Below are 21,915 nucleotides of genomic sequence, written 5' to 3'. Positions count from 1 at the left end.
ATTCATTTATCATGCATTAAGGCTGATACAAGTAATTAAACAATTTAGCTGCAAAACACATGTTTTCGTATTATACCTATTAACACATTTTTCATTTTTAACTCCTATTAATACATGAAAATGTCCACATTAATTCCCACGCGGTTTTATAAGGTGCGCAGTGATTAATGGATACCCTTAAGAGAAAAATTAAAAAGAAAAAAAAAACAAAAAGAAATGGAGAGAGAGAACATGGCTCATAAGCAAACAGCTGACTTTTTGAAACACAAGAGTAAATGCTCTTTGCTGTCTACATTTGACTATTTCGAAGATTAAATAGCCATTTTCCTATAGTCAGCCTCACCACCAAAGAACTTGGTCTTTTTTCTATATATTTCCTTGGACAAGTTAGACTCCTGTCTCTACAATCTCTCCAAGATTCAACACCAAGATAACAAAACAAAACAAAAGAAACCCTCTTTCTTTTTCTTCTTCTTTTCTTTCAATACACACACACTGAAAACTAGCTAGTGCACTATTTGTGAGAAGAATTATATTGAAATGGGGAGACCACCTTGCTGTGATAAAATCGGAGTGAAGAAAGGGCCATGGACGCCAGAGGAAGACATCGTCCTCGTCTCGTACATCCAGCAACACGGCCCGGGCAATTGGAGGGCTGTTCCTACTAATACAGGTACTAATTAATCAAGCATCACAAATCTTGATCTAATCTCTAAACATGTTTGAGTTAGTTGAAATCATTTAATGCTATGCAATAAATAGTGCCACCTTCTTCTTTGATTGCATATTAATTTTTTCCTCATTTTTCATTTTTCTAGGTCTACTGAGATGCAGCAAGAGCTGCCGCCTCCGGTGGACAAACTACCTCCGGCCGGGGATCCGCCGCGGCAACTTCACTGAGCAGGAGGAGAAGATGATCATCCACCTCCAAGCCCTCCTCGGCAACAGGTGATTTGATTTAATTTAACACAATGATTCGAAATTAGGGTTTTGATTAGATCTGATATTGATGTGTTGTGTGCTTATTTTGTTTGTAGATGGGCCGCCATAGCTTCGTATCTCCCGGAGCGAACAGACAACGACATCAAGAACTACTGGAACACGCACTTGAAGAAGAAGCTGGGGAAGATTGAGGGCGGAAAGGGGGATTCATCGGAGTCGAAATGGATCTCGAAAGGGCAGTGGGAGAGACGGCTTCAGACCGATATCCACACTGCTAAACAAGCCCTATGTGAAGCTCTCTCTATCGACAAACCGGCCGTGGAATCAAACAAAACCATACCAACTCAAAGAGGTGAGGAGGCTCAGACAACAACGTATGCATCCAGCACCCAGAACATCGCTCGTTTGCTCAAGAAGTGGATGAACAAGTCTTCAGAGGCCGTCTCCTCGGATAGCAGCTCCTTCACCAACAACAACTTCTCCGCTGGATTGAGCTCCAGCCCTAGCGAAGGGACGTTCCACAGCTTCAACTCGTCGAATTCGGAGGCCTCGGCGTCGGTGGAGATGGAGATGGATCGTGAGGTCAAGTTTGAGACGCAAATGCCCCTCACTTTTCTGGAGAAGTGGCTTCTTGACGATGCTGCTGCGCAGGGGCAGGATGGGGATTTGTTGGATATGGCTTTGGGTGAAACTGCTGATTTGTTTTGAAGAAAAATACTAAGATTTCTTCAAAACAACTCAGGAGTTTAGTTTAATTAATGAAATTGTGTTTTTTTTGGAGGATATTTCAACTGATGGTTTTTATTTTTAACTTCATGTATGTAAATGATCTCTGATTACTAATGGTGTTTTGGAGATCTCAAAGTGTAATTATTAGTAGCTTTTGCATATGTGCTGGATAGAAATAATTAAGCTCTGAATGTTTCTACTTTATGAGAAATTGGAATTAATTAGGGTTTGATTTTAGTTAGTTTTTTTACTTTATAGTACTATTAGCTAGATTTTTGCCCAACTTAGTTAATGATGAACCATCAAAGGAGTTTAATTAGTAAATGAAAATTCAATTAAAGATATTCCTAGACGAGATTTTGCCATTTTTGTTGGTGACAATATATAAGTATATAACTTTATGAGCTGGGATATTATTGAATTCTAGAGAAATAAATACTAGTACTATCTCTTATTTGGATTTTAATTCTAAGGAAGAAGCTTAACAAATTGTCAACATCTATGATTTAACCTGAAAGTGAAATTGCATCCCTTTTCATATTTTAGGCGTATAATATTATCACAGCTTTACATTAATATTGCAAATTGTTTTTGAAGATCCTTACATATAATTGATAACTGAACAATCAAATTTTACTACAAGAAACATTCTGAATTGTGAAACATGCTTTTAAATTTATCGAAGTAAATAAGTTTCATTTTGATTTAGAAATCTTAAATTTTAGTTTCAATGGCTAGAGTCACCATAACGTATTCTTATATGTTAAATTTTTCTACAACTGAAGATTTTTCAAACGTTATTATTATCAGATGTCATATTTTTTTACATTAGAGTATTTAATTGTGTATGGAGCTAAAAATATATTCTAAAACTATCAAAATTAAATGTTTTATACTTCTATAAAATGAGTAGTTTTCATTACTATGCATTGAATAGAAAGGCCGGAGTTTTACAACATATTTATGCGGGGAACTGGATAGAAAGGCCAGAGTTCTACCAATGCCAAGAAGGTTTATGATGGAAAGAGACTGTGTTTCTTGGATTCATGTCTACCCCGTACGTTGTCAGCGTATTGATAGATCTGTTCCAGAGGTGTGGATACTGCTCTCAACATCTTCTCAACGTGTTCATTGAGGGCGCGGTGTCTTTCAACACCGTGATTGCAAATTTGCAGGATACTGCAATAACAAGGAGATTCCCAAGGCAATAGAGCTATTTGATACAATGGGATCAAAGGCTTGATCTCATGGAAACTCCATAATCTCGGGCTATGCAGATAATTCAATGTTTAATGAGGCTTTGAGTTTTACTTATAGATTTGGTGAAGAAATGAGATACCAAACCTGATTCTTTCACCCTAGGCAGTGCTCTTGGTGCTTGCGCAGAGACCAGATCTCTGAGGCTGGGGATCGATACATTACTCTTTTGTTGGTGGCGCGCTCATGTATTGCCAGTGCAACAAAGTAGAAGCTGCAGAGAAAGTGATGCAAAGGTGGAAGCTATGGATATTATAGTTATATGGAATGCTTCATTGCTTTGCTCTATGGCTATGCTCACTGCAACGAGATCAGAGTGTAGAAGGTGTTATCCAACACGCGAGAGATGATGGATTTGAACTGGATGTGTACACATGGAACATGATTGTAGTCGGATGTGTGGAGAGTGGGCACCATGAGATGGCTCCGTAGCTGTTTTCTCAACTGCAGAGTAAATTTGTATCTACAACGTTAGGATAGCCAGAGGCTGGCTAGTGTTGAAAGAGGCTAGCAGGTTCATGCTTATGCTATCATATGTGGATTCGAGAAGGATTGGTACATCAAGCTGCGCTCGTGGATATGTTCACAAAGTGTGGAGTTATGGAGTATGCTGAATGGGAGGCTATGGAGTTCTGGTGACTCAGAACGCAATGCTGAACGCATACGCGAAGCATGGATATGGCGAGGAGGAGATAGCTTTTTTTCAAAAAGATGGTGGCTCGGAACCGGACAATGTAATGTGACTTTCCTGGAAGTTTCAGTTTCTGTCTTCGTGTGTGCATGCCGGTGCAGTGGAGTCTAAGCAGAAGTTCTTTGATCTGATGGGGTGTTATTGTGTAATAGCACGGACGTTGAAGCACTATATGTGCATGGTCGACCTACTTGCCCAGGCAGGGAAGCTGAGCACCCATATGGGATGGTTGAGAGGCTGATTCAGTGATCTGGGGCGCCTTGATTGGTGGTTGCATTATACACGGGGCAGTTGGTGTGGGTGAGAAGGCTGCACACATACCAGCGAATTTGTATGCTTCGACAGGGAGATGGAGTAAACTGAGAGGAATAAGACAGCGGATGAAGGATGAAGAGTTGATAAGACACCAGGGTGCAATTGGATCGAGGATAGAGATGAAACTCATGTGTTTATGGCATGAGACAAATCATACAAGAGAGCTAAAGATATTTATGACATGTTGGATAATCTTACAGCTCAGAAACTTAAGAATCATGTTTTGGATAATCTAACAGCTTATGGTACAAACTAGAATGTTTAAAAACCTGTCAATTGTTTTCTGCTCAGTAAAGATTGATTGATTCGAGCACCCTTCGGGCTTGAATCTGCAATGCTGTAAGCCTTTGCTCCGGGTCCAGAGTTGATCCAAACTGGCTGGCTGCCCATATTAAGGAGGCAGATTTTTCACCCAGGTATTGCCTTATATCATCGTGTATGGTCATCATCGGAGGTGTTTCCCTTCCATTGACATGCCCAATAAGTAGCAATAGAAATTCACCGCATTTCAACCTGATCACACGATGATAGAATCATGCAACTGAAAAATATAATTGGCTTGGGAGACTGGTGATACAAACAGGTATACCTTAGATTTTCCTCTACTTGTGTGTCTTTTATAAGAAGAGCAACTTCCTCTATGCCATTACATTCTTCAAAATCCTGGCACGTAAGTAAGCAGAAGCGATCATTCGATCAGTAAATATATTCCCAAAGACAATGTAGGGAAGCGAGAAAACCGTTTAGTATTGTTTACGGTTCAAAGTTTCTGATTCTGTTATGAGGCATTAAGAGATTACCATTTGATTGGAAGATGAATCTAGCATGATTGCAACCAAAGCATCGAGGCATGCACCTTGCTCGAGTACTCCACGAGTTGACAAAATATTCATCAGGGCCTACCAAACATCAATGGAAGCAAAAATCTTGCATTAGCAAAGCATGATCAAAACTTGTGAGCAGATTGCAGAATTTCAGCCAACACGGTGTCGATGATCAAGTTGGCATTGACGAGAGGAAACACGGAATTTCCAAAAACATACCATGATTGCCTTGTGCTTGTGAGCCAAGATTGTGCTCTCGCTATGAAGAAGACAACAACCTTCAAGAACTCGTAGTGCAATAGCCACTTCGGCATCAGTAGTCGGGCTGCTTATCTTCATGGGTTCCACGGAGAAGATGTGATTCAAATTAGTTACAGACTGATCCTCAGCCTCTTTAAGGCTGTGTTGAAACAGAACCGGCACCACTGTTACACGAAGCCTAATTTTCATCATATAATTTACTAGTTTACAAGAGAAATACAGAGGTTGTGAAGCTTCTATATGCTTTTGATTACCACTGCAGATATAAGAGGTGATGCTAAGTCCAATGACTGTGAAAAGCTAAGTGTTTATGACATACATTGCTCCACCCAATACTGAGGTCGAGTTTGCTTAAGTGAGCATAAATTGAACAATGTAAACGAAGAATGGAGCAAAATTGAGAATGAAACCCTAATAACTAGATTGCATATCCAGATAAACAGAATCATTGACGAATTGAAGAGTCAAATCTGTTGGATAAGAACCTTGGAGTGCGGGAATGGATTGGGAGTGGCAGAAGAGATTGATGGTGTCGTCGGACTGAGCAACGGATCGGAGAAACTTGAGAATGCTGCGGAGACCGCGGATTCGGAGGAACGAAAATTCGGCTCGGGCCTCGCGTAAGCCGGTGCGGAGGGCGAGGGTGACCTCGCGATAGAGGCGCTGCTTGTCGAGAGACTTCACCAGCTCCGCTACCGGCGACTGTTGCTCCGCCTTCGCCTTCTCCTTCACGGCGTCGCTCCAAAACGGCCGGTTCAGGTACATCTATTGACAAAGTGTTTGTTATTTCGGTTCAAATTTTATAATTTCTGAGGCGAATGACGATAATTTTATTGCCAACGGAAGTAAATTATGCGATTTGAATCAAAGGCGTGTAGATAGATGAATAAATTTGCAATCTTCCATTTCAACAGAATAATTCATAAATCCAACTAAAAGGAAATGAAATTGTTCATCTTCTTACCTCAAAATTAGGGCTGCAGCGCAAATCAAGAGATGAGAATCCAATAGGAAAATTAAGTGCTCTTACTCGGGCAATTAAATAAAAAGCATTTTCATTAATTTTTAATTTGAATATTAGATGGACAACGTAATATCAACTTTAAGAGCATCCACAAAGTATGCCCGATCTCACGCCCGATTGCCCGAGATCGGGCTCGGGGTCGTCGGGCATCCATTGTAGGCGCCCGATGGATGGGGCGCCCGAGAGAGAAGACCGAAAGATCGGTCGTCCCCATAGGGCGTCCATTGCAAAGCCGCACCCGAGCCCGATCTTGACTGTTTTTGCGATTTTTTTATTTATATTTATTTTTTCTTTATTAAACCTTTATAAATACAACCCTCATTCACTTTTCACACACCAACACTCTCTACTCTACTCTCTTTCTCTTCTCTTTTCTCAATTTCATACTTTCAAGAATGGATCCGAGTCAATTCCCAAACCCCCACGGTGTCGACGATATGCCGATGCTTGGCGGCGGCGGAGGCGGCAGTGGTGCCCGTTGGCCCGGCCACGAAGAGTACCGGGTCGAGACGCCTGGATCTGTAGGGTCCATTTTTGTGGATGACTCTGAGTTTGATCTGTTCTTCAACACCGACGCGTAACAAGTTGAGGACATGGAGCCCAGTTGTGGGTAACCTCCTGCCCCTACCCCTGAGCCGCCGAGGATGAGGAAGAAGATGGTGCGTAAGGAAAATGCGCCATCCGTCCCAGTCCCAGTCCCACTCCCATCCAACGAGCCCAACGAAGAGTACGCAACGGGGCGTACTGACTACGAGTTGGAGGAGTATGTGAACGGGGCGTACTTGTGTGAATTGGGAGTAACTTGTTTGACGGTTGAGACTGGACCAGTTTGACGCTTCTAGCTAGGTAGTATTAATTTTATTTTTCTCGTATGAAAATGTATAAAATTGATCACTCACAATATAGAATTTAAGTGTATCAATAATGTCTATATTTACCCAGTATTATATAAACTTGTTTCATCTACTAGACTACTACTCTGTTTACAGCATCCACAATGGATGTCCTAGTGAGAGCCCTAGTGGTTGCCATATCAGCATGCTCCTTCTTTCTACAATGGTGGAGCCCTAGTGGTGAAACTCAATTTGCTTTTAATTTTTAATATTATTATTTTTTAATTCTGTTTTTAATTACTAAAGTACCAAAATATATTATATTAAACACCACAAAATTTAAAAAAAAACTACATTACTTAATTAAAAAAAACTACATCATACTTAGCTAAAAAAATTACATCACTAAACTAAATTATTAAATTTAAAAAAAACCTAACTAGTCATCTAAATTTAACTTATGGCTCAAATTCTTGATCATCCTCTCAGTCCTTTGTCGTTTTTTCGGATCGGTTTCCTAATGAAGGCTGTTTTGTGCGTCAAGTATAAACCTATACTTAACCACCTCGCGAAAACCACCGAACTCCTCGATCGCTGAGGCCATGAGCTGAGCAGACGGAGGAGGCGCAGCCTGCGGGGGAGCCGATCCAGACGCGACCGCCTTCGCCTTCTCTTTGGCGTGGGCTTTGGCAGCCTTGGTGCCAATGGGACGTCTAAAAATAGACGTAGGCGTGCCGGAACTCCCTTCCGACTAAGCGTTCAGATCCACAGGAGATGGACCGTTGCTCGTGTAACTGCCACTAGCGGTGGCGGTGTTCTTGGGATGGAGGAGTACTTAATAAGTACTTTATTTGTTCTAATATAGGAATCTCGATTTGATTTCACAAAGTTAAATGTGTAATGAATGGATTAAAGATAGCAAAAAAAGTTACTATTTGAGTGTGATTTTTGATGAAATATCGCTGAAATATATACTTGGTATACATGGCTTACTTTTCATAAATAATAAAGAATTAATTTTATAAGTAGTTATTGAACTTTGATGTTTGTACATTGGTGGTCTCTAAAAAAAAAGTACTTATGCGAAGTCTCTTAATTTGCAATTTGCACCAATTTTAAACACTTACATTTTTCAGTTTTTTTGGACTAAAAATATTTTTAATGGTATTTATTAAGAGCACATTGGGTATTTAATAAATATCGTAACAGATTCATAATACATAATCAAGATTTATACTGTGATTTACTATATGACATAAGAAAAAGGAAAAGATAGAAAATTAAATAAAGGAAAGAGAAAACTAAAAAGTTGAGTATACGCCTCACCGTGTCAAACACACAGACACTCACAGCGACGTGCCATCGCTTCTCCGGCGATCAGTGACCGCCTCGCTGCATCAACCACGCCGCAGCTGCATCCCCGTCCCATCTCTATCTCGACCTCTCACTCTGCACACCTAAACGTACTCCTATCACTCTCTCTGCAAGCGGCTGTCCGGCCGATACGCCGCTGCCGTTACCTTATTCCGCGATACTAGGCTAGTTGTACCTTCAATTTGTGTAAGAAACCTCCCTACACCTCTCATTCATTCAATTTCAGATTCAAATTCAAGCTATGGTTTAGATCATGTTCTTCCCCAATTTGAATTCAAGCAAATCAGGTGCAAATCTATTCTTCAAATCAAACGGATTTCTTCCAACAGTTTTTGCAGCAAGGAGCTTTGGGACGATTGGTTAATCCTAGGTGAGCGGGGATTCTGGCCGGATTCTCGGTATGTATTGCTGCTTACATTGTAATGTGGGTTGATTGTTGTTATTGAAAAGACAGTTAACCCTAAACACTCAACAATTCCATGGAATCAAATTGATATAAAAAAACATATGTTAATTCATTTCTCTTTTTTTTTTTGAATTTGGGGATTTAGATTAAAATTGATAAAAAACAACACTGACAGTAGGTTGTTGTTGGTTGTGAGTCGGATAAGTCCTCAAATATAGACTTAGGTTCCAAGAGCCAGGACGCTTACACATTAGATTTCATCGACTAAATTAGCAGCGGTGTGCGCCTGTGCGCACCTGATGTATGCGCCCCACGCTGGTGGCGGCCACCCCAAAATCAAAAATATGTTTTTCTGAACACAACAGGAATATAGTTAAACTAAAATTTGCATATAGTTAAATACGAATATGTAGATCCTCGTGGTCTGGCTCTGCTGCCCCGAACTTAGTGATGATGGTTTTTCCAAGAAGTCTTATGGCTTGAACAGTTTATTTACTTAAGATAGAATATATGTCAGTTTCCTTCTATATGTATTTTGTCATGCGATTTTTTCAACTATGTATTGTAGTTTTGTATCTTCCTCTGTTTCTACAAATTGATTTTTTCATGGACTTTTTAAAGTTTAAATTTTTGTGTCATTCTTAATTTGTCAACATCCATCACAAATTTATTTGTGATGCAAAAATTTGACCCTAATAAATATACTATGGCAGTCATGGCTCTTAATTTTGATATATGGTTTAAAAAAATCATGAAGTTTGGCAGGAATTGGCCAGCCAAAAGAACTGCACTTTTATGTATGTATGGATAGATAGATAGATTTGATGTATGTGTTGAATTAATTGTGCGTATATAGATGGGGGAGACCATACATAAGGCACTGTTTGAGACGCGACGTCATGTTTCCAGACCTTACTCTTCCAATTATCCTCCGAAGCAACAGGTTTTTGTGCCTTGTTTATTTTTTCTTTATGTTTTGATTGATTGTTATTGCTGAATTGTTTAGTTCCGACCCAGTTTCTGTATAGTTGATTGTTTGATTTTTTCGTTTGTTAAGCTGACAGATGGCGACGGGGGTGGTTTACTTTCATATCTTCCATTTCGAGGTATGTGAACTTGTTTACTGTTAATTTGGTGATTTGACTTTGCTTGTTTATTTGAGTATAGCGATTTGAGTTTTGTTAGAGGTTTGGTGATTTAATTTGTTGGAGTTTTATTCTAACTTTGTTTCAGTTGGAAAGTAATTTGCCCAGTAAAGTGATGTTATTTGGCATCTATGTATAGTGTACTTGTTTACTGTGAATTTGGCGATTTGACTTTGCTTGTTTATTTGAGTATAGCAATTAGAGTGTTGTTAGAGGTTTGGTAATTGTTGAGTTTTGTTCTAACTTTGTTTCAGTTAGGAAGTAATGTGCCAGTAAATCGATGTTATTTGGCATCAATATATAGTGTACTTGTTTACTGTGAATTTGACGATTTGACTTTACTTGATTATTTGAGTATAGCGATTTGAGTTTTGTTAGAGGTTTGGTAATTTGTTGAATTTTGCTCTAACTTTGTTTCAGTTGAGAAGTAATGTGCCTAGTAGAGTGAAGTTATTTGGCATTGATGTATAGTGTTGATTGAATGATATAGGTAGGAAATATTAATTTCAATATGAAGAAATTGATATTCAAATTTAAAGCTCATTTTTCATCCTTTTGAAGTTTGTTTAAGCATTTGGATTTTTTTCTTCCCTTATTTGTTTATTTTTCTACTAATTTATTTTATTTATGCGGTGATTACTTTGTTGCTGATGCAATTTTTTCTGTTCTTTTGTGCCATGAAGGGATTACTCAACTCAAAGAGAAATGGAGTGCGTACAGACAAACGCGAAGATTTAGAAGATTGGTGTCCTTGTTTGTGTCTGCTAGTGGTGATTATGTTGCTGTAGCTTATGGCAATCAAATAACAATTTTGCGGAAAGAAAATGACTACCAGGAGCCTGTAGGAATTTTGACATGTAAGATTTACGTATGTTTTAATGTTGCGTGAATCTTCAGGAAATCATTACTATTTTGGACACTTTTGTTAAAGGATAATTGTGTATGAGTATCATTACATGAAATTATAAAATTGAAGCTTTTTTAGAATTATATTTATTTGGGAATTTGAGGCGAACTCTAATTTTCTTTAATTTGTTAAGGTTTATCATTTAATTTTCCTCTTTACACTCATGCTGGTAGTAGTGGTAGTCTGGTAGACCTATAGAAAGTTGTGTAATATCTTGCTTCTGGTGTTATATGTTGTTTCTGAAGCTTATTTCTCCTTTGCTCTTGAGATCATGAAAAAGTAGCCAAATTCCCAAATAACTATTAGTTGTGGACAATTTAAGAGGAGTCATAAATAGCCCAACAATTTGATTTTTCTCTGATGAGATTTGAAGCTTATCATTGCACCCATTGGTACAAAGAGAATATTTAAAGATCTAGGAAGTTCCCCTGAATAATATGTCAATCTGATTCTTGAATAAATTTTGCTGTTGATATTGATTGTCTTAGATGTTTTCGCTGATGTAGGTGAGTCTGCCAGTATATTCACATGCGGGACCTGGTCTGAGTCTCATGAATTACTTGGAGTTGTTGATGATACTGGCACCATATACGTTGTCAAACCATACGGAGAAGAAATGACAAGAATTACAAAGAGGCATTTGAATTTATCGTCACCTATTGTTGGCTTGATTTTGCAAGATGATGCTTCTGAAAAGAAATCTTACTTGTAAGTTTGACTAAATGTGTCTTTATCTTTAAAAATTTGTCTTCCACAGATGTTGGATCAAAACTCTATATGAATACAATTTTTTTGGCAGGTGTAACTTCACAGTCTTTGCTGCAGATGGTTCTTTTCATGATATCGAGATATCAAAGGATCCTAGTGCTTCCATTTCTTCAGCTAAAGCCCTGAATAATTCATCGATGCTTAGACAATTTCCTTCAGAAATTTGCTGCTGGGACTATCATCCAGAACTTTCTTTATTTGCCATAGTCAGTAGCTCTACTGATAGCAAATCTGCCGTTAATGAGAGTGCTGGTATTTTCTGACATTCTTTCTCATTCTTAATAACTTTTTGTAGGGGGAAAGAAATGATCATTAATGAACAAGTATTCCGTGACACAAAATCCATCAGCCAGCTAGGAATATTATAAGTCACCTAGATGGACCATCGATGGTTGTAGCATGGTACACCAAAGCACGAACTTCTTTATTAAGACTATAGACATTTGAGATGCCAATTAAGGATCATTATGATTACATTGTTTGGTTGTTCCCTAGGGTTGTCTGACTTATCCTAGTGCTTATTCTGTAGACTATAACACCAAGTCTTACAACTTTGTGGTGCATTGCATGAATTTTAAAGTTTCACGCAAAGTTTCAATTGATTCTTTGTGTTCATGCAGATTTATCAGTCACAGAATATTTTCTTTTGCTAGCTAAGAAATTAGAGAAATCTTATTTTTTTTCAAAAGCTCAAGTGGTCTAATTTGAGCTTCTCAAAATTTTACAATGACGAGTTCACCATCTTGTGTAAAATATAGACAATATGAACAGATGCGGTTTCCCTGTTTGGAAACTATAGTTGCTCAAGCCTTTGCAAATGTTACCAATTTTCCTTCCTTACTAGTTGCTCTTAATTTCACAAGAATTTGCAATACATTTGTTGTCTAATAATCAAATTACACAACTCTTCTGTTTCAGGATCCTATACTGTATCTATTTGGCGACGAAAACAAACTTTGCAAATGGAGCCAGTGGTTTTTAGTGAGTCTGAAGGTTCATACCGTGTAACAAAAGGATATCATGGCCAACTTACATCTCCAAAAGTGCTGTTTTCACCTAATGGAAACCTTGTTGCTTCCCTAGATGTTAAAGGATGCTTGTTCACTTTTAAATTTGATGAAGAAACATGTTCTTTTTTGAGCACTGGAACAGAGTTCTTACAAGATATTGTGGATTTTACTTGGTGGTCTGATGATGTACTTACTATAGCAAAAACAAATGGCATCATCACCATGGTTGACGTTCTTAATCATGTAAATGTATCGAGGAATGATATTTCATACTCAATGCCCCTACTAGAAAGAGCTCATAAGCACCCGGGGCTCATATTTGTTTTAGAGAATAGCTCATCTGAGGATAGCAATAGACCATCTGAACAGAAAGGTGTCATTGATCGTCTCACAACAGAGAGGCCTGATAAATTTGACTTTTCAAAGCTGGAGTGGAGTTTAGTGTCGTTGACAAAAAGATCTGTTATTGAGCTTTATGACAATCTTATTAGAGATCAAAAGTTTCAGGCTGCACTTGACTTTGCTGATTGTCATGGGCTTGATAAAGATGAAGTGCTAAAGTCTCAATGGTTATCTTCCTCCCAAGGAGTGCAAGAGATAAATACTATACTAACCACTATCAAGGATAAAGGTTTCATACTCTCTGAGTGTGTAGAAAAAGTAGGACCAACTGAAGATGCAACAAAGACTTTGCTTTCTTTCGGGCTTCACTTAACAGACTCTTACAGATTTTCTGAATTGGAGGACGATGAGAATGAGCAGATTTGGAATTTTCGTCTCACAAGACTCAGGTTATTGCAGTTCAGTGACAGGCTAGAGACATTTCTTGGGATAAACATGGGCAGGTAGTAGTTCAATGTCACCCTTTATCTTTTATGTGATGATATTTTGCTATTTGTGTAACTTTCATATTTTGTGGAGCTAGGATTTTTTTTTTTCTATTTATAGGCGAATGCTTAGTTTGCCTCCTAAATTTGGCTCTTGAAACATATTCCTGATATTCCCGAATAGAGTTCTACAATATGGATAATAATTATTTGCAAAATCAACTTCTCTTGTTGGCAAACATATGTATGATCTTGTATTTCTGTTTCATTGGCACAAAGTATCATTTACTGACACATATACATGAATATGAACATGCATATACTTATCCGCTAGATTGATGTACAGTTACATGGTTATGACACATACTTGTAATAACAAGAATCCGTTTGCATCCTTTAGATTTGAACTGAAATGGTTACCTAATGAATGGCGTTAAATGAGCCTCTTTCACTTGTTGTAATGGTAACATCATTCTTCATGTTATCACTCACTTGCAACTTAATAACTTAGCTTTGCAGATTCTCTATGCAGGAGTATAGTAGATTCCGTGAATTGGCCATCAGCAAAGCTGCTGTAGTAATTGCAGAAGGTGGGAAGATTGGAGCCTTAAATCTTCTCATTAATCGTCACCTATATTCTCTGATTCCCTCTATATTGGAAGTTTTAGCTGCTATACCTGAAACAATACCTGTTCAATCTTATGGACATCTGCTTCCTGCAACTTCTGCCCCCACACATGTTGTTGTCAGAGATGAAGATTGGGTGGAATGTGAAAAGATGGCGATGTTTATAAAAAATTTCCATGTGAATCATGAGAGTTCTATCCAATTTATTACTGAACCCATCGCAATGAAATACCTGTCATTTCAGTGGCCATCAATATCTGAACTTTCTTCTTGGTACAAGAAAAGAGCTAGAGATATCGATTCCTTAAGTGGCCAACTAGAAAACAGCATGTACTTGGTTGATTTGGCAATTCGTAAGGGCATATCGGAGTTGAAAGATTTCCTTGACGATATTCATTGTTTGTTTCAACTTATACACTCTGATGAAAATGAAGATGACTCCAGATTTTCTATGAATCTTGCTAGCTGGGAGCAGTTATCAGATTATGAAAAGTTCAAGTTGATTATGATGGGTGTTAAAGATAACAATGTGATTCCTAGGTTACACAAGGAGGGTATTCCATTTATGCAAAGGAGGGTTAGCGTATTGACTGGGGTTGATGCTACTGTTGGTCAACTTACACCAGCTAAGTCTGCCGACTCATTTCTTGTAAGATGGCTGAAAGAAGTTGCTGCACAAAACAAACTAGAATTGTGCTTAATAGTGATTGAAGAAGGGTGCAGAGACATGGCTGAACCTCCTATATTTAAAGACAAAATGGAGCTTGTTGATTGTGCCCTCAAATGTATATACTTGTGCAGTGACGTAGATAGGTGGAGTACCATGTCCACTATTTTGTCTAAACTGCCACAGATGCAAGGTACATTTTCTTCAGCTATTATAAATAGCAAGAGAATTAGACCGTGCTTGTTTTATCACAATGCCAAATTTGCTTACTTGAAAATGGATAAGTGGATATCAAACCTTCTTCTTGTAGTAGTGTCTCGCTCTTTCTCTCTCTCTCATATCACTATATTTCAAGTATTCTTTGCTCATTCAACCATTGGTGTTTGTCTTGCAAAGTTTTACTAATAATTACCGGAATGTTTTCTGCTCAGTTTCTCACTGGGTAGTAGTGTGTGCCCATATGTTTAAAGCCTTTCATCAAATATATTCTTGTAACTTTTTAATAAATCTGCGGAGAACGAAGAATATAGTGTGTTTACTTGCTGTTTCTGAATTTGCGACACAGTTTGCTTTAGGTATGTCCAGACTTAGAAAAGGCAGATAGTATGCGAACTACTTTTTCTCACGGTCTAATCATATAGTACTGTATTTCTCTTCCATGTGATCTCCATTCGTTATCTTAATTTTCCATTTGATTACACCAAGAAAGGGATGTGAAAATCAGGAGGTCTGCATCAAATTATGTTTTAAATCACATGTAATGACTAAGCTTTTTTTAATATGCCAGCTGCGGATATAAAGAAAAGGCTTAAACTTGCAGAGGGCCATGTTGAAGCAGGAAGACTATTGGCTTGCTATCAGGTGTCCTTAACTTCCTTGTCTGCTTAATTTCTATATGCTAAACTTGATATCAATATAGTTTTGCTTTCTCCCTCTGTTTTATACATAGGTAGGGAAGCTTATGTTGTTTCCTGGTATTATAAGATATATAGTATATTTCAGTAAGACCTGAAAGGCAGTGAATAGTTCCTTTCTTGACCTGAAAATTCTAATGTTCTTCTTAAGGACCTTGTAGGTACTAATTCAAGATGTGTTTTAAATAGTTTCAAGTGAATTGAAGGTAATGTTCAATTACTTAGGCAGTTTATCTTTTCAAGTAGAGCAAAGGTAACTTGATATTACCGCTGTGAGCTGTCTATACTATCATCATTCTGGTTGAGGATGCATGTCAATACATTTCATCTTTGCACATGCATCACATGCACTGCAGTTTCAAGGGTTATATCCAATTTGATGCTCTTTCAGAAATACATCCCTTGATTCATGGTACTCATTACATCTATTTCATCTCTGTTTAGGTCCCAAAGCCCATTAACTTCTTTGTGAATTCACACTTGGATGAGAAGGGTGTAAAACAAATTCTCCGTCTTTTACTTTCAAAATTCATTCGCTGGCAACCAAGCCGTACTGATCATGATTGGGCACACATGTGGCGTGATTTGCAATCTCTTCAGGAAAAGGCTTTTCCTTTTCTAGATTTGGAGTTTGTGTTGATTGAGTTCTGCAGAGGATTGCTTAAAGCTGGAAAATTTTCTCTAGCTAGGAATTATTTGAAAGGTACCAGTTCTGTTGCTCTGGCAACAGACAAGGCTGAGAATCTTGTTATTCAAGCTGCAAGAGAGTATTTCTTCTCAGCGCCGACTCTTACTTCCCCTGAGGTTATTCTTGTTCTTACCTCAGAATATTTAACTTATTAATTGTGTAGTGGGTCTATACTGTGTTTCTATTGGCATCTTTCTATTAAATAACGTTAGATTGTGTTGTTGACTAGTGTCTATCAATTTATTCGTTGGCAAGAGGAAAAATGTAAAAACACTAATGCAAGAGACTAGCTCTATGCATATTCTCTTTATCCAGGCTTCATTGATATTATGGTCTTTTGGCTTCTCTGCCTTACAATGATCTGGTATAGAAAACTGTATTTCCAACTATAGATTTACTAATCTATCCTCTCAGCTATATGATTGCTGTTTTGATTTGCGAGAGTTGAATTTTTTGTCTTGGTTTGACACTTGTGATATAAAATTAATAAAATTTTGTGGAACTCATGTGCAGATCTGGAAGGCTAAGGAGTGTTTGAATATCTTCCCTAGCAGCAGATCTGTCAGGGTTGAGGCTGACATCATTGATGCTGTTACAATTAGACTTCCAAATCTTGGGGTTAACCTTTTGCCTATGGCATTTAGGCAAATAAAAGATCCTATGGAAATAATTAAGTTGGCAGTTACAAGCCAAAGTGGATCTTATCTAAACGTTGATGAACTTATTGAGATTGCTAAACTTCTTGGATTGAGCTCGCCAGAAGAAATATCAAGAGTCCAAGAAGCTATTGCAAGAGAAGCAGCGTATACAGGAGACATACAGCTGGCTTCTGATCTCTGTCTTGCTTTGGCCAAAAAGGGCCATGGTTGTATTTGGGACTTGTGTGCTGCTATTGCAAGGAGTCAAGCTCTTGAGAGCATGGACTCAAAATCCAAAAAGCTGCTTTTAGGATTTGCTTTGAGTAACTGTGATGAGGAATCAATTGGTGAGCTGCTTCAGGAATGGAAAGATCTCGACTTGCAGGACCAGTGTGAAAGTCTGACTATGTTGACTGGAAGAGTGCCTTCCGAATTATTGGAGCAGAGTTCCAATGACCAAGGTGAGTTTTTCGAGAGGAGATACATAAGTGTTGAGAACCAGGAGCCACAATTTGCAAAGTTGAAAAGTATACTCTCTCTGGTTGTTCAAAATCTGTCATCTGAAAATGGCTGGGAATACCTTTTTAAAGAGAATTCGAAAGTATATTCTTTTGCTGCCTCAAAGCTCCCGTGGTTGCTCAAATTGTCTGAGGATGGAGAACTTGGGAAAAGTTTTACTTCAGATTGGGTCTCCAGATTCCAGCATGTGAGTATAAGGACAAGAGCAGTGATGACTGTATTATCATGGTTGACAAGGAGTGGTTTCATCCCAAAGGATGATCTGATCGCTTCTCTGGCTAAGTCAATTATGGAACCCCCCATTTCAGATGGGGATGATGCTATAGGTTGCTCTGTGCTGTTAAATCTCATAGATGCCTTTCATGGAGCTGAAATAATTGAAGAACAACTGAACATAAGAGAAAACTACAATGACTTCTCTAGCCTGATGAACGCCGGAATGATTTATAGTTTATTGCATAGTTATGGTGTTGAATGCATGAATCCTGCTCAAAGGAGAGAAGCTCTGACAAATGCACTTCAAAAAAAACACAAGACACTCAGTTCAGGTGAAATTCTTTTCTAGTAAATTCTTGAAAACTTTGGCATTTCTTTTTTTTACCCAGCATATTTGCAGAAGTCCCCTCCTTTTCTTTTCTCAGTCCTTTTTGTTTCTACGTGCTACCATTAAAAAATTGCTCAACTCATGTTTTATAAAATCCAGATGAGTGCACTAAAGTACACGAAGCACAATCAACATTTTGGAATGAGTGGAAAGTCAAATTAGAGCAGCAGAAAAATGTTGCCGATGAATCGAGAATATTGGAGAAATTGATTCCTGGAGTGGAAAACTCTCGCTTTTTTTCTGGGGACATGGAGTATATACAGAGTGTTATTTTTTCTCTTATTGAATCTGTTAGAATCGAGAAGAAGCAAATATTGAAGGATGTTCTTATTCTTGCTGACACCTATGGAGTGGACCGGAGCAAGGTATATCTATTTGCAAACTTTTTTGGCTGTGATAAGTTTTTATAATTAAACATTTCAATGTGCTGTGTCGTTTTAGGTGCTCCTGTATTACCTTAGAACTATACTTGTTTCTGATGTATGGAGTGTTGATGATATTCTGGAGGAGGTTTCAGTATATAAGGAAGAAATACTTGCTAATGCTGCAGAAGCCATAATGTCCATTTCTTCATCTGTCTATCCTGTAATTGATGGCCATGATAAGCAGAGGCTTGCATTTGTCTACGATATACTCTCTGATTGCTATAAGCAGATGGAAGTATCCAAAGAGTTGCCTCCTGAAATTGACCAAAATCTAGTGCAAAGAAGTGCCCTTGAGCTAGCTACATTTTGCAAAATTGTTGGGAAAGAATGCAGCAGGGTCTCCTTTATTAAGAGCCTTGATTTTAAAAATATTGCGCTGTTACAGACTCTGAACTTGGACTGCTTCAATGATGAAGTTTGTGCTCAGATAAATGAAAATAATGTGGTGGCATTAGCAGAGATGGTTCAAAACCTGGTTCATATGTATGGTGATATTGTGCCTGGTGGTCTTTTGTCATGGAGATCTGTATATACTCGTTATGTAATGAGCTCTCTCATCACTTTAGAGTGTAGAGCCGGAGATGAGATGCATTTTCAAAGCTCTGAAGATATTAACTCTTTTATAGATGAGTTGGAGCAGTTGCTCGACATATGCAAAAAGTATATTATATTGATGGAATACCAAGATATGTTAGACGTAGTGCGACATTTTTTCACTATCATCTTACCCATCGATGAAAGCTTGAGAAACTTTCCTTGTGACACAAGTGGGAAAGAGTGCCTTGTGAAACTTATAAACTTGTGGCTCAGGTTGATGAATGATGTGGAAGATCTGGTGTCACTGGATTCTTCAGGAGAAAGGTTCTATTCTGAATGTTCTATAGTATGTCTGAAAGTTTGCTTGGATTTGCTTGTAAAAGATGTTGTATTACCCAGTCAGGTTTGGTGCACAGTTGTTAATTATGTGGCGTATGGTCTCGTAAACAGTGTTGCTACTGAAGTATTCAATTTTTGTCGAGCAATGATTTTTTGTGGCTGTGGGTTTGAAGCTATAGCTCATGTCTTCTCTGCAATAGTGGAAAAGTTCCCACCTGGAACGTTGTTGATAACAACCAGTGGAGAATTATCTGTTGACATCCAGGATCTTTCGAAACTCTATCTAAGTATACTTGAGACTGTCTTACAAGAAATAGCTGGAGGTTCCCCTGAACATCGGAGTTTGCATTATTTACTTTCGTCCCTGAGTAAAATGGAAGGAGACTTGGAGCTACTGAAGAAAGTAAGGCTTGCAGTTTGGCACAGAATGTCGATGTTCTGTGATGATTTGCAGCTGCCAAGCCATATCCGGGTATATTCCTTGGAGCTTTTGCAATTTCTCTCTGGTAGGAAGAGAGATTCGGAAGCATTTTCTTCAAAAGGTTCTGCATTTCTTCTGCCTTGGGAAGGGTGTGATGATTTGCAGGACATGACTCCAAAACGCGAGAACATTTCTGATGACCCAACTGCAAAAGATGCACCCAGTAGATTTACAAGTACCCTTGTGGCCTTGAAATCGTCACAGCTAGTTTCATCTGTCTCCCCTAGCCTCGAAATTACCCCAGACGATATTCATTCAGTTGATTCTGCTGTTTCCTGCTTTCTACGAGTATCAGAATTGGCAATTACCGCATCTCATGTTAATGCTTTGTTGGCTGTACTGGCTGAGTGGGAGGGGCTTTTTACAACGAGAACAGATGAAGGCACTTCTCTCGATGCATCTGATGCTGCCAATAACTGGGCCAATGATGACTGGGATGAAGGTTGGGAGAGTTTCCAAGACGAATCAGTTGAGAAGGAAACTAAAGAAAGCAGTATCCTCTTGATTCATCCTCTGCATATTTGTTGGATGACCTTACTAAGTAAAATGGTAGCGCTCTCGAGCCAGACTGACATATTAAGATTGCTTGATCAGAGTGTTGCCAAAAATTGTGGAGTACTGCTGAATGAAGACGATACTCGTAGTCTGACTCAGACTATACTCGAGTTGGATTGCTTTTTAGCTCTGAAGATAGCGCTATTGCTCCCTTACGAGGCAATACAAATCCAGTGCTTGGATGCAATTGAGAACAAGTTGAAGGAAGGAGGCATACAGGACGATATTGCGCAGAACCATTTCTTCTTCGTCCTCATTTTATCATCTGGGATTTTGTCTAAAATCATAACAAAGGCTTCTTATGGCACCACGTTCTCTTACCTATGCTTCATGGTTGGTAACTTGTGTCGTCAGTTCCAGGAGGTACAGGCATCACCTATCAGACACGATGGAGCTACTGGAGAGGAGAGGAACAAAGGATTCCTCTTCGTGAGACTTATCTTTCCTTGTTTTGTGGCAGAGCTCGTGAAGGCTGATCAACATGTTCTGGCCGGCTTTCTGGTTGTAAGATTCATGCGCACGAATGCTTCACTCAATTTAATCAACGTTGCGGAAGGCAGTCTCAGGACATATCTGGAAAGGCAGGTTCTTCAACTGCAGAAAAAGGAGTTATCGGAGAATACCAGCATCTTCGAACCTCTTTCGAATACAGTTAGCAAATTCAAGGGCGGGTTAGGAAAATTGTTGCAATCTGCTCTGTCTTTACTGCCAAGAGAAGTTAGGTAACTGGTGCAGAATTCATGTACACATGTTCTATAGTTTACTGCTTTGCTCAGAATTCCACACCTAAAAAAGTATTGTGGTCTGTTATATACAGATTTTACAATAGCGACGATGAATTTATGTTTCGTTTTACAGAATGAAAATCGTTTTGCGGCGTGGCGATAATTTATTTACGTTTTTAAGCGATGGATTTTTTCTATTGATTCTTTTTAAGTTCTAATGAATTAGATATTCTTTCTATTTTGGTCCGTCAATAAAAATAATCCATCTGTCAACCATTTATTGTCTCACTTTGATTTGTCACGAATTTCATAAAATGTTTTACTTTGTGATAAAAAAAATGGGGAAATTAGCTGCGAATGTGGCCCCATTTTTATGCATATAGGTTTTATTCTTTAATTAGTGATTTAGTTGAATATGGGATCGCATTTAATCAAGATGGAAAATAGTAAACAAGACTTTAAATCGTGGACATCTCGAAATAACAAAATGGAATATCTTTTACTGACAGAAGGTATAGTACAATAAAAAATTGTCTCTAATTAGGTGGCCTATATTTTCTACTAAAATATTTCAATTATCTTTTCGTTCTATTTCATTCTTATTTTATTAACAGTGTATTAAAATGTGTAAAGTATCCATTTTATGGGTCAAATAGAGTATAAAAAGTGAATTATAATACTATTGCAATTATATGCAAACTAGAAAGTATGAGGATCGTGCAAAGAATACATTTTGTAAATTGGGGCAAGCTCAAACATCCTTTCCTTGTAAAATAAAAAGGAACGTGCCGGATAATAAACAATTTATTTGACAAAATAATTAAGCTATGAGTATTTTTATAATAAAAACGTCTAACGGTTTTATAATACTACTATAATAATA

At 38.2% G+C, this 21,915-nt stretch overlaps 3 protein-coding genes and 1 pseudogene across 10 annotated transcripts; 3 read left to right on the top strand and 1 right to left on the bottom strand.

Annotated features, from left to right (window-relative positions):
- The first annotated feature begins 351 nt into the window (after positions 1-351).
- Positions 352-1,908, top strand: LOC121762741 (myb-related protein 306-like). Its single transcript, XM_042158722.1, has 3 exons — positions 352-673; positions 819-948; positions 1,038-1,908. Exons 1-3 carry the CDS (start codon positions 541-543, stop codon positions 1,648-1,650), a joined length of 876 nt encoding a protein of 291 aa, XP_042014656.1. The 5' UTR covers positions 352-540; the 3' UTR covers positions 1,651-1,908.
- Positions 1,909-2,576: 668 nt separating this feature from the next.
- On the top strand, positions 2,577-4,190 carry LOC121760826 (annotated as a pseudogene).
- On the bottom strand, positions 4,089-6,071 carry LOC121760087. Its single transcript, XM_042155692.1, has 6 exons — positions 5,984-6,071; positions 5,505-5,784; positions 4,978-5,183; positions 4,735-4,833; positions 4,524-4,597; positions 4,089-4,447 (listed from the first exon to the last, which is right to left on the bottom strand). The coding sequence occupies exons 2-6, from the start codon at positions 5,782-5,784 to the stop codon at positions 4,222-4,224; spliced, it is 885 nt and encodes a 294-aa protein (XP_042011626.1). The 5' UTR covers positions 5,984-6,071; the 3' UTR covers positions 4,089-4,221.
- A 2,090-nt stretch (positions 6,072-8,161) lies between these two features.
- LOC121762317 (MAG2-interacting protein 2-like) lies at positions 8,162-21,195 on the top strand. Of its 8 annotated transcripts, none has more exons than XM_042158155.1 (14): positions 8,162-8,436; positions 8,589-8,648; positions 9,513-9,599; positions 9,714-9,762; positions 10,485-10,658; positions 11,215-11,416; positions 11,508-11,728; positions 12,395-13,331; positions 13,833-14,800; positions 15,395-15,468; positions 15,966-16,325; positions 16,723-17,914; positions 18,070-18,335; positions 18,412-21,195. In XM_042158155.1, exons 3-14 carry the CDS (start codon positions 9,513-9,515, stop codon positions 21,031-21,033), a joined length of 7,152 nt encoding a protein of 2,383 aa, XP_042014089.1. In that variant the 5' UTR covers positions 8,162-8,436; positions 8,589-8,648; the 3' UTR covers positions 21,034-21,195. The 8 variants fall into 8 exon arrangements, with proteins under 8 accessions (XP_042014089.1, XP_042014088.1, XP_042014091.1 ...); XM_042158154.1 differs by having other exon boundaries at positions 8,580-8,648; XM_042158157.1 differs by having other exon boundaries at positions 8,538-8,620.
- Positions 21,196-21,915: the final 720 nt, after the last annotated feature.

This window comes from Salvia splendens, chromosome 13 (assembly GCF_004379255.2).
Source record: "Salvia splendens isolate huo1 chromosome 13, SspV2, whole genome shotgun sequence".
Classification (NCBI taxonomy): Eukaryota; Viridiplantae; Streptophyta; class Magnoliopsida; order Lamiales; family Lamiaceae; genus Salvia; species Salvia splendens.
Note: the sequence above shows the minus strand (reverse complement) of the source record. Positions and strands in the feature narration are given on the sequence as shown.

Coding starts and splice junctions, on each gene's coding strand:
- LOC121762741 (XM_042158722.1), top strand. CDS start 541: ATGGGGAGACCACCTTGCTGTGATAAAATCGGAGTGAAGAAAGGGCCA. Junction 674..818: donor GGCTGTTCCTACTAATACAG/GTACTAATTAAT, acceptor TCATTTTTCTAG/GTCTACTGAGATGCAGCAAG. Junction 949..1,037: donor CAAGCCCTCCTCGGCAACAG/GTGATTTGATTT, acceptor TTTTGTTTGTAG/ATGGGCCGCCATAGCTTCGT.
- LOC121760087 (XM_042155692.1), bottom strand. CDS start 5,784: ATGTACCTGAACCGGCCGTTTTGGAGCGACGCCGTGAAGGAGAAGGCG. Junction 4,834..4,977: donor ACAAGCACAAGGCAATCATG/GTATGTTTTTGG, acceptor GATGTTTGGTAG/GCCCTGATGAATATTTTGTC. Junction 4,598..4,734: donor ATTCATCTTCCAATCAAATG/GTAATCTCTTAA, acceptor CTTACGTGCCAG/GATTTTGAAGAATGTAATGG.
- LOC121762317 (XM_042158155.1), top strand. CDS start 9,513: ATGGGGGAGACCATACATAAGGCACTGTTTGAGACGCGACGTCATGTT. Junction 11,729..12,394: donor TGCCGTTAATGAGAGTGCTG/GTATTTTCTGAC, acceptor CTTCTGTTTCAG/GATCCTATACTGTATCTATT. Junction 15,469..15,965: donor GACTATTGGCTTGCTATCAG/GTGTCCTTAACT, acceptor ATCTCTGTTTAG/GTCCCAAAGCCCATTAACTT.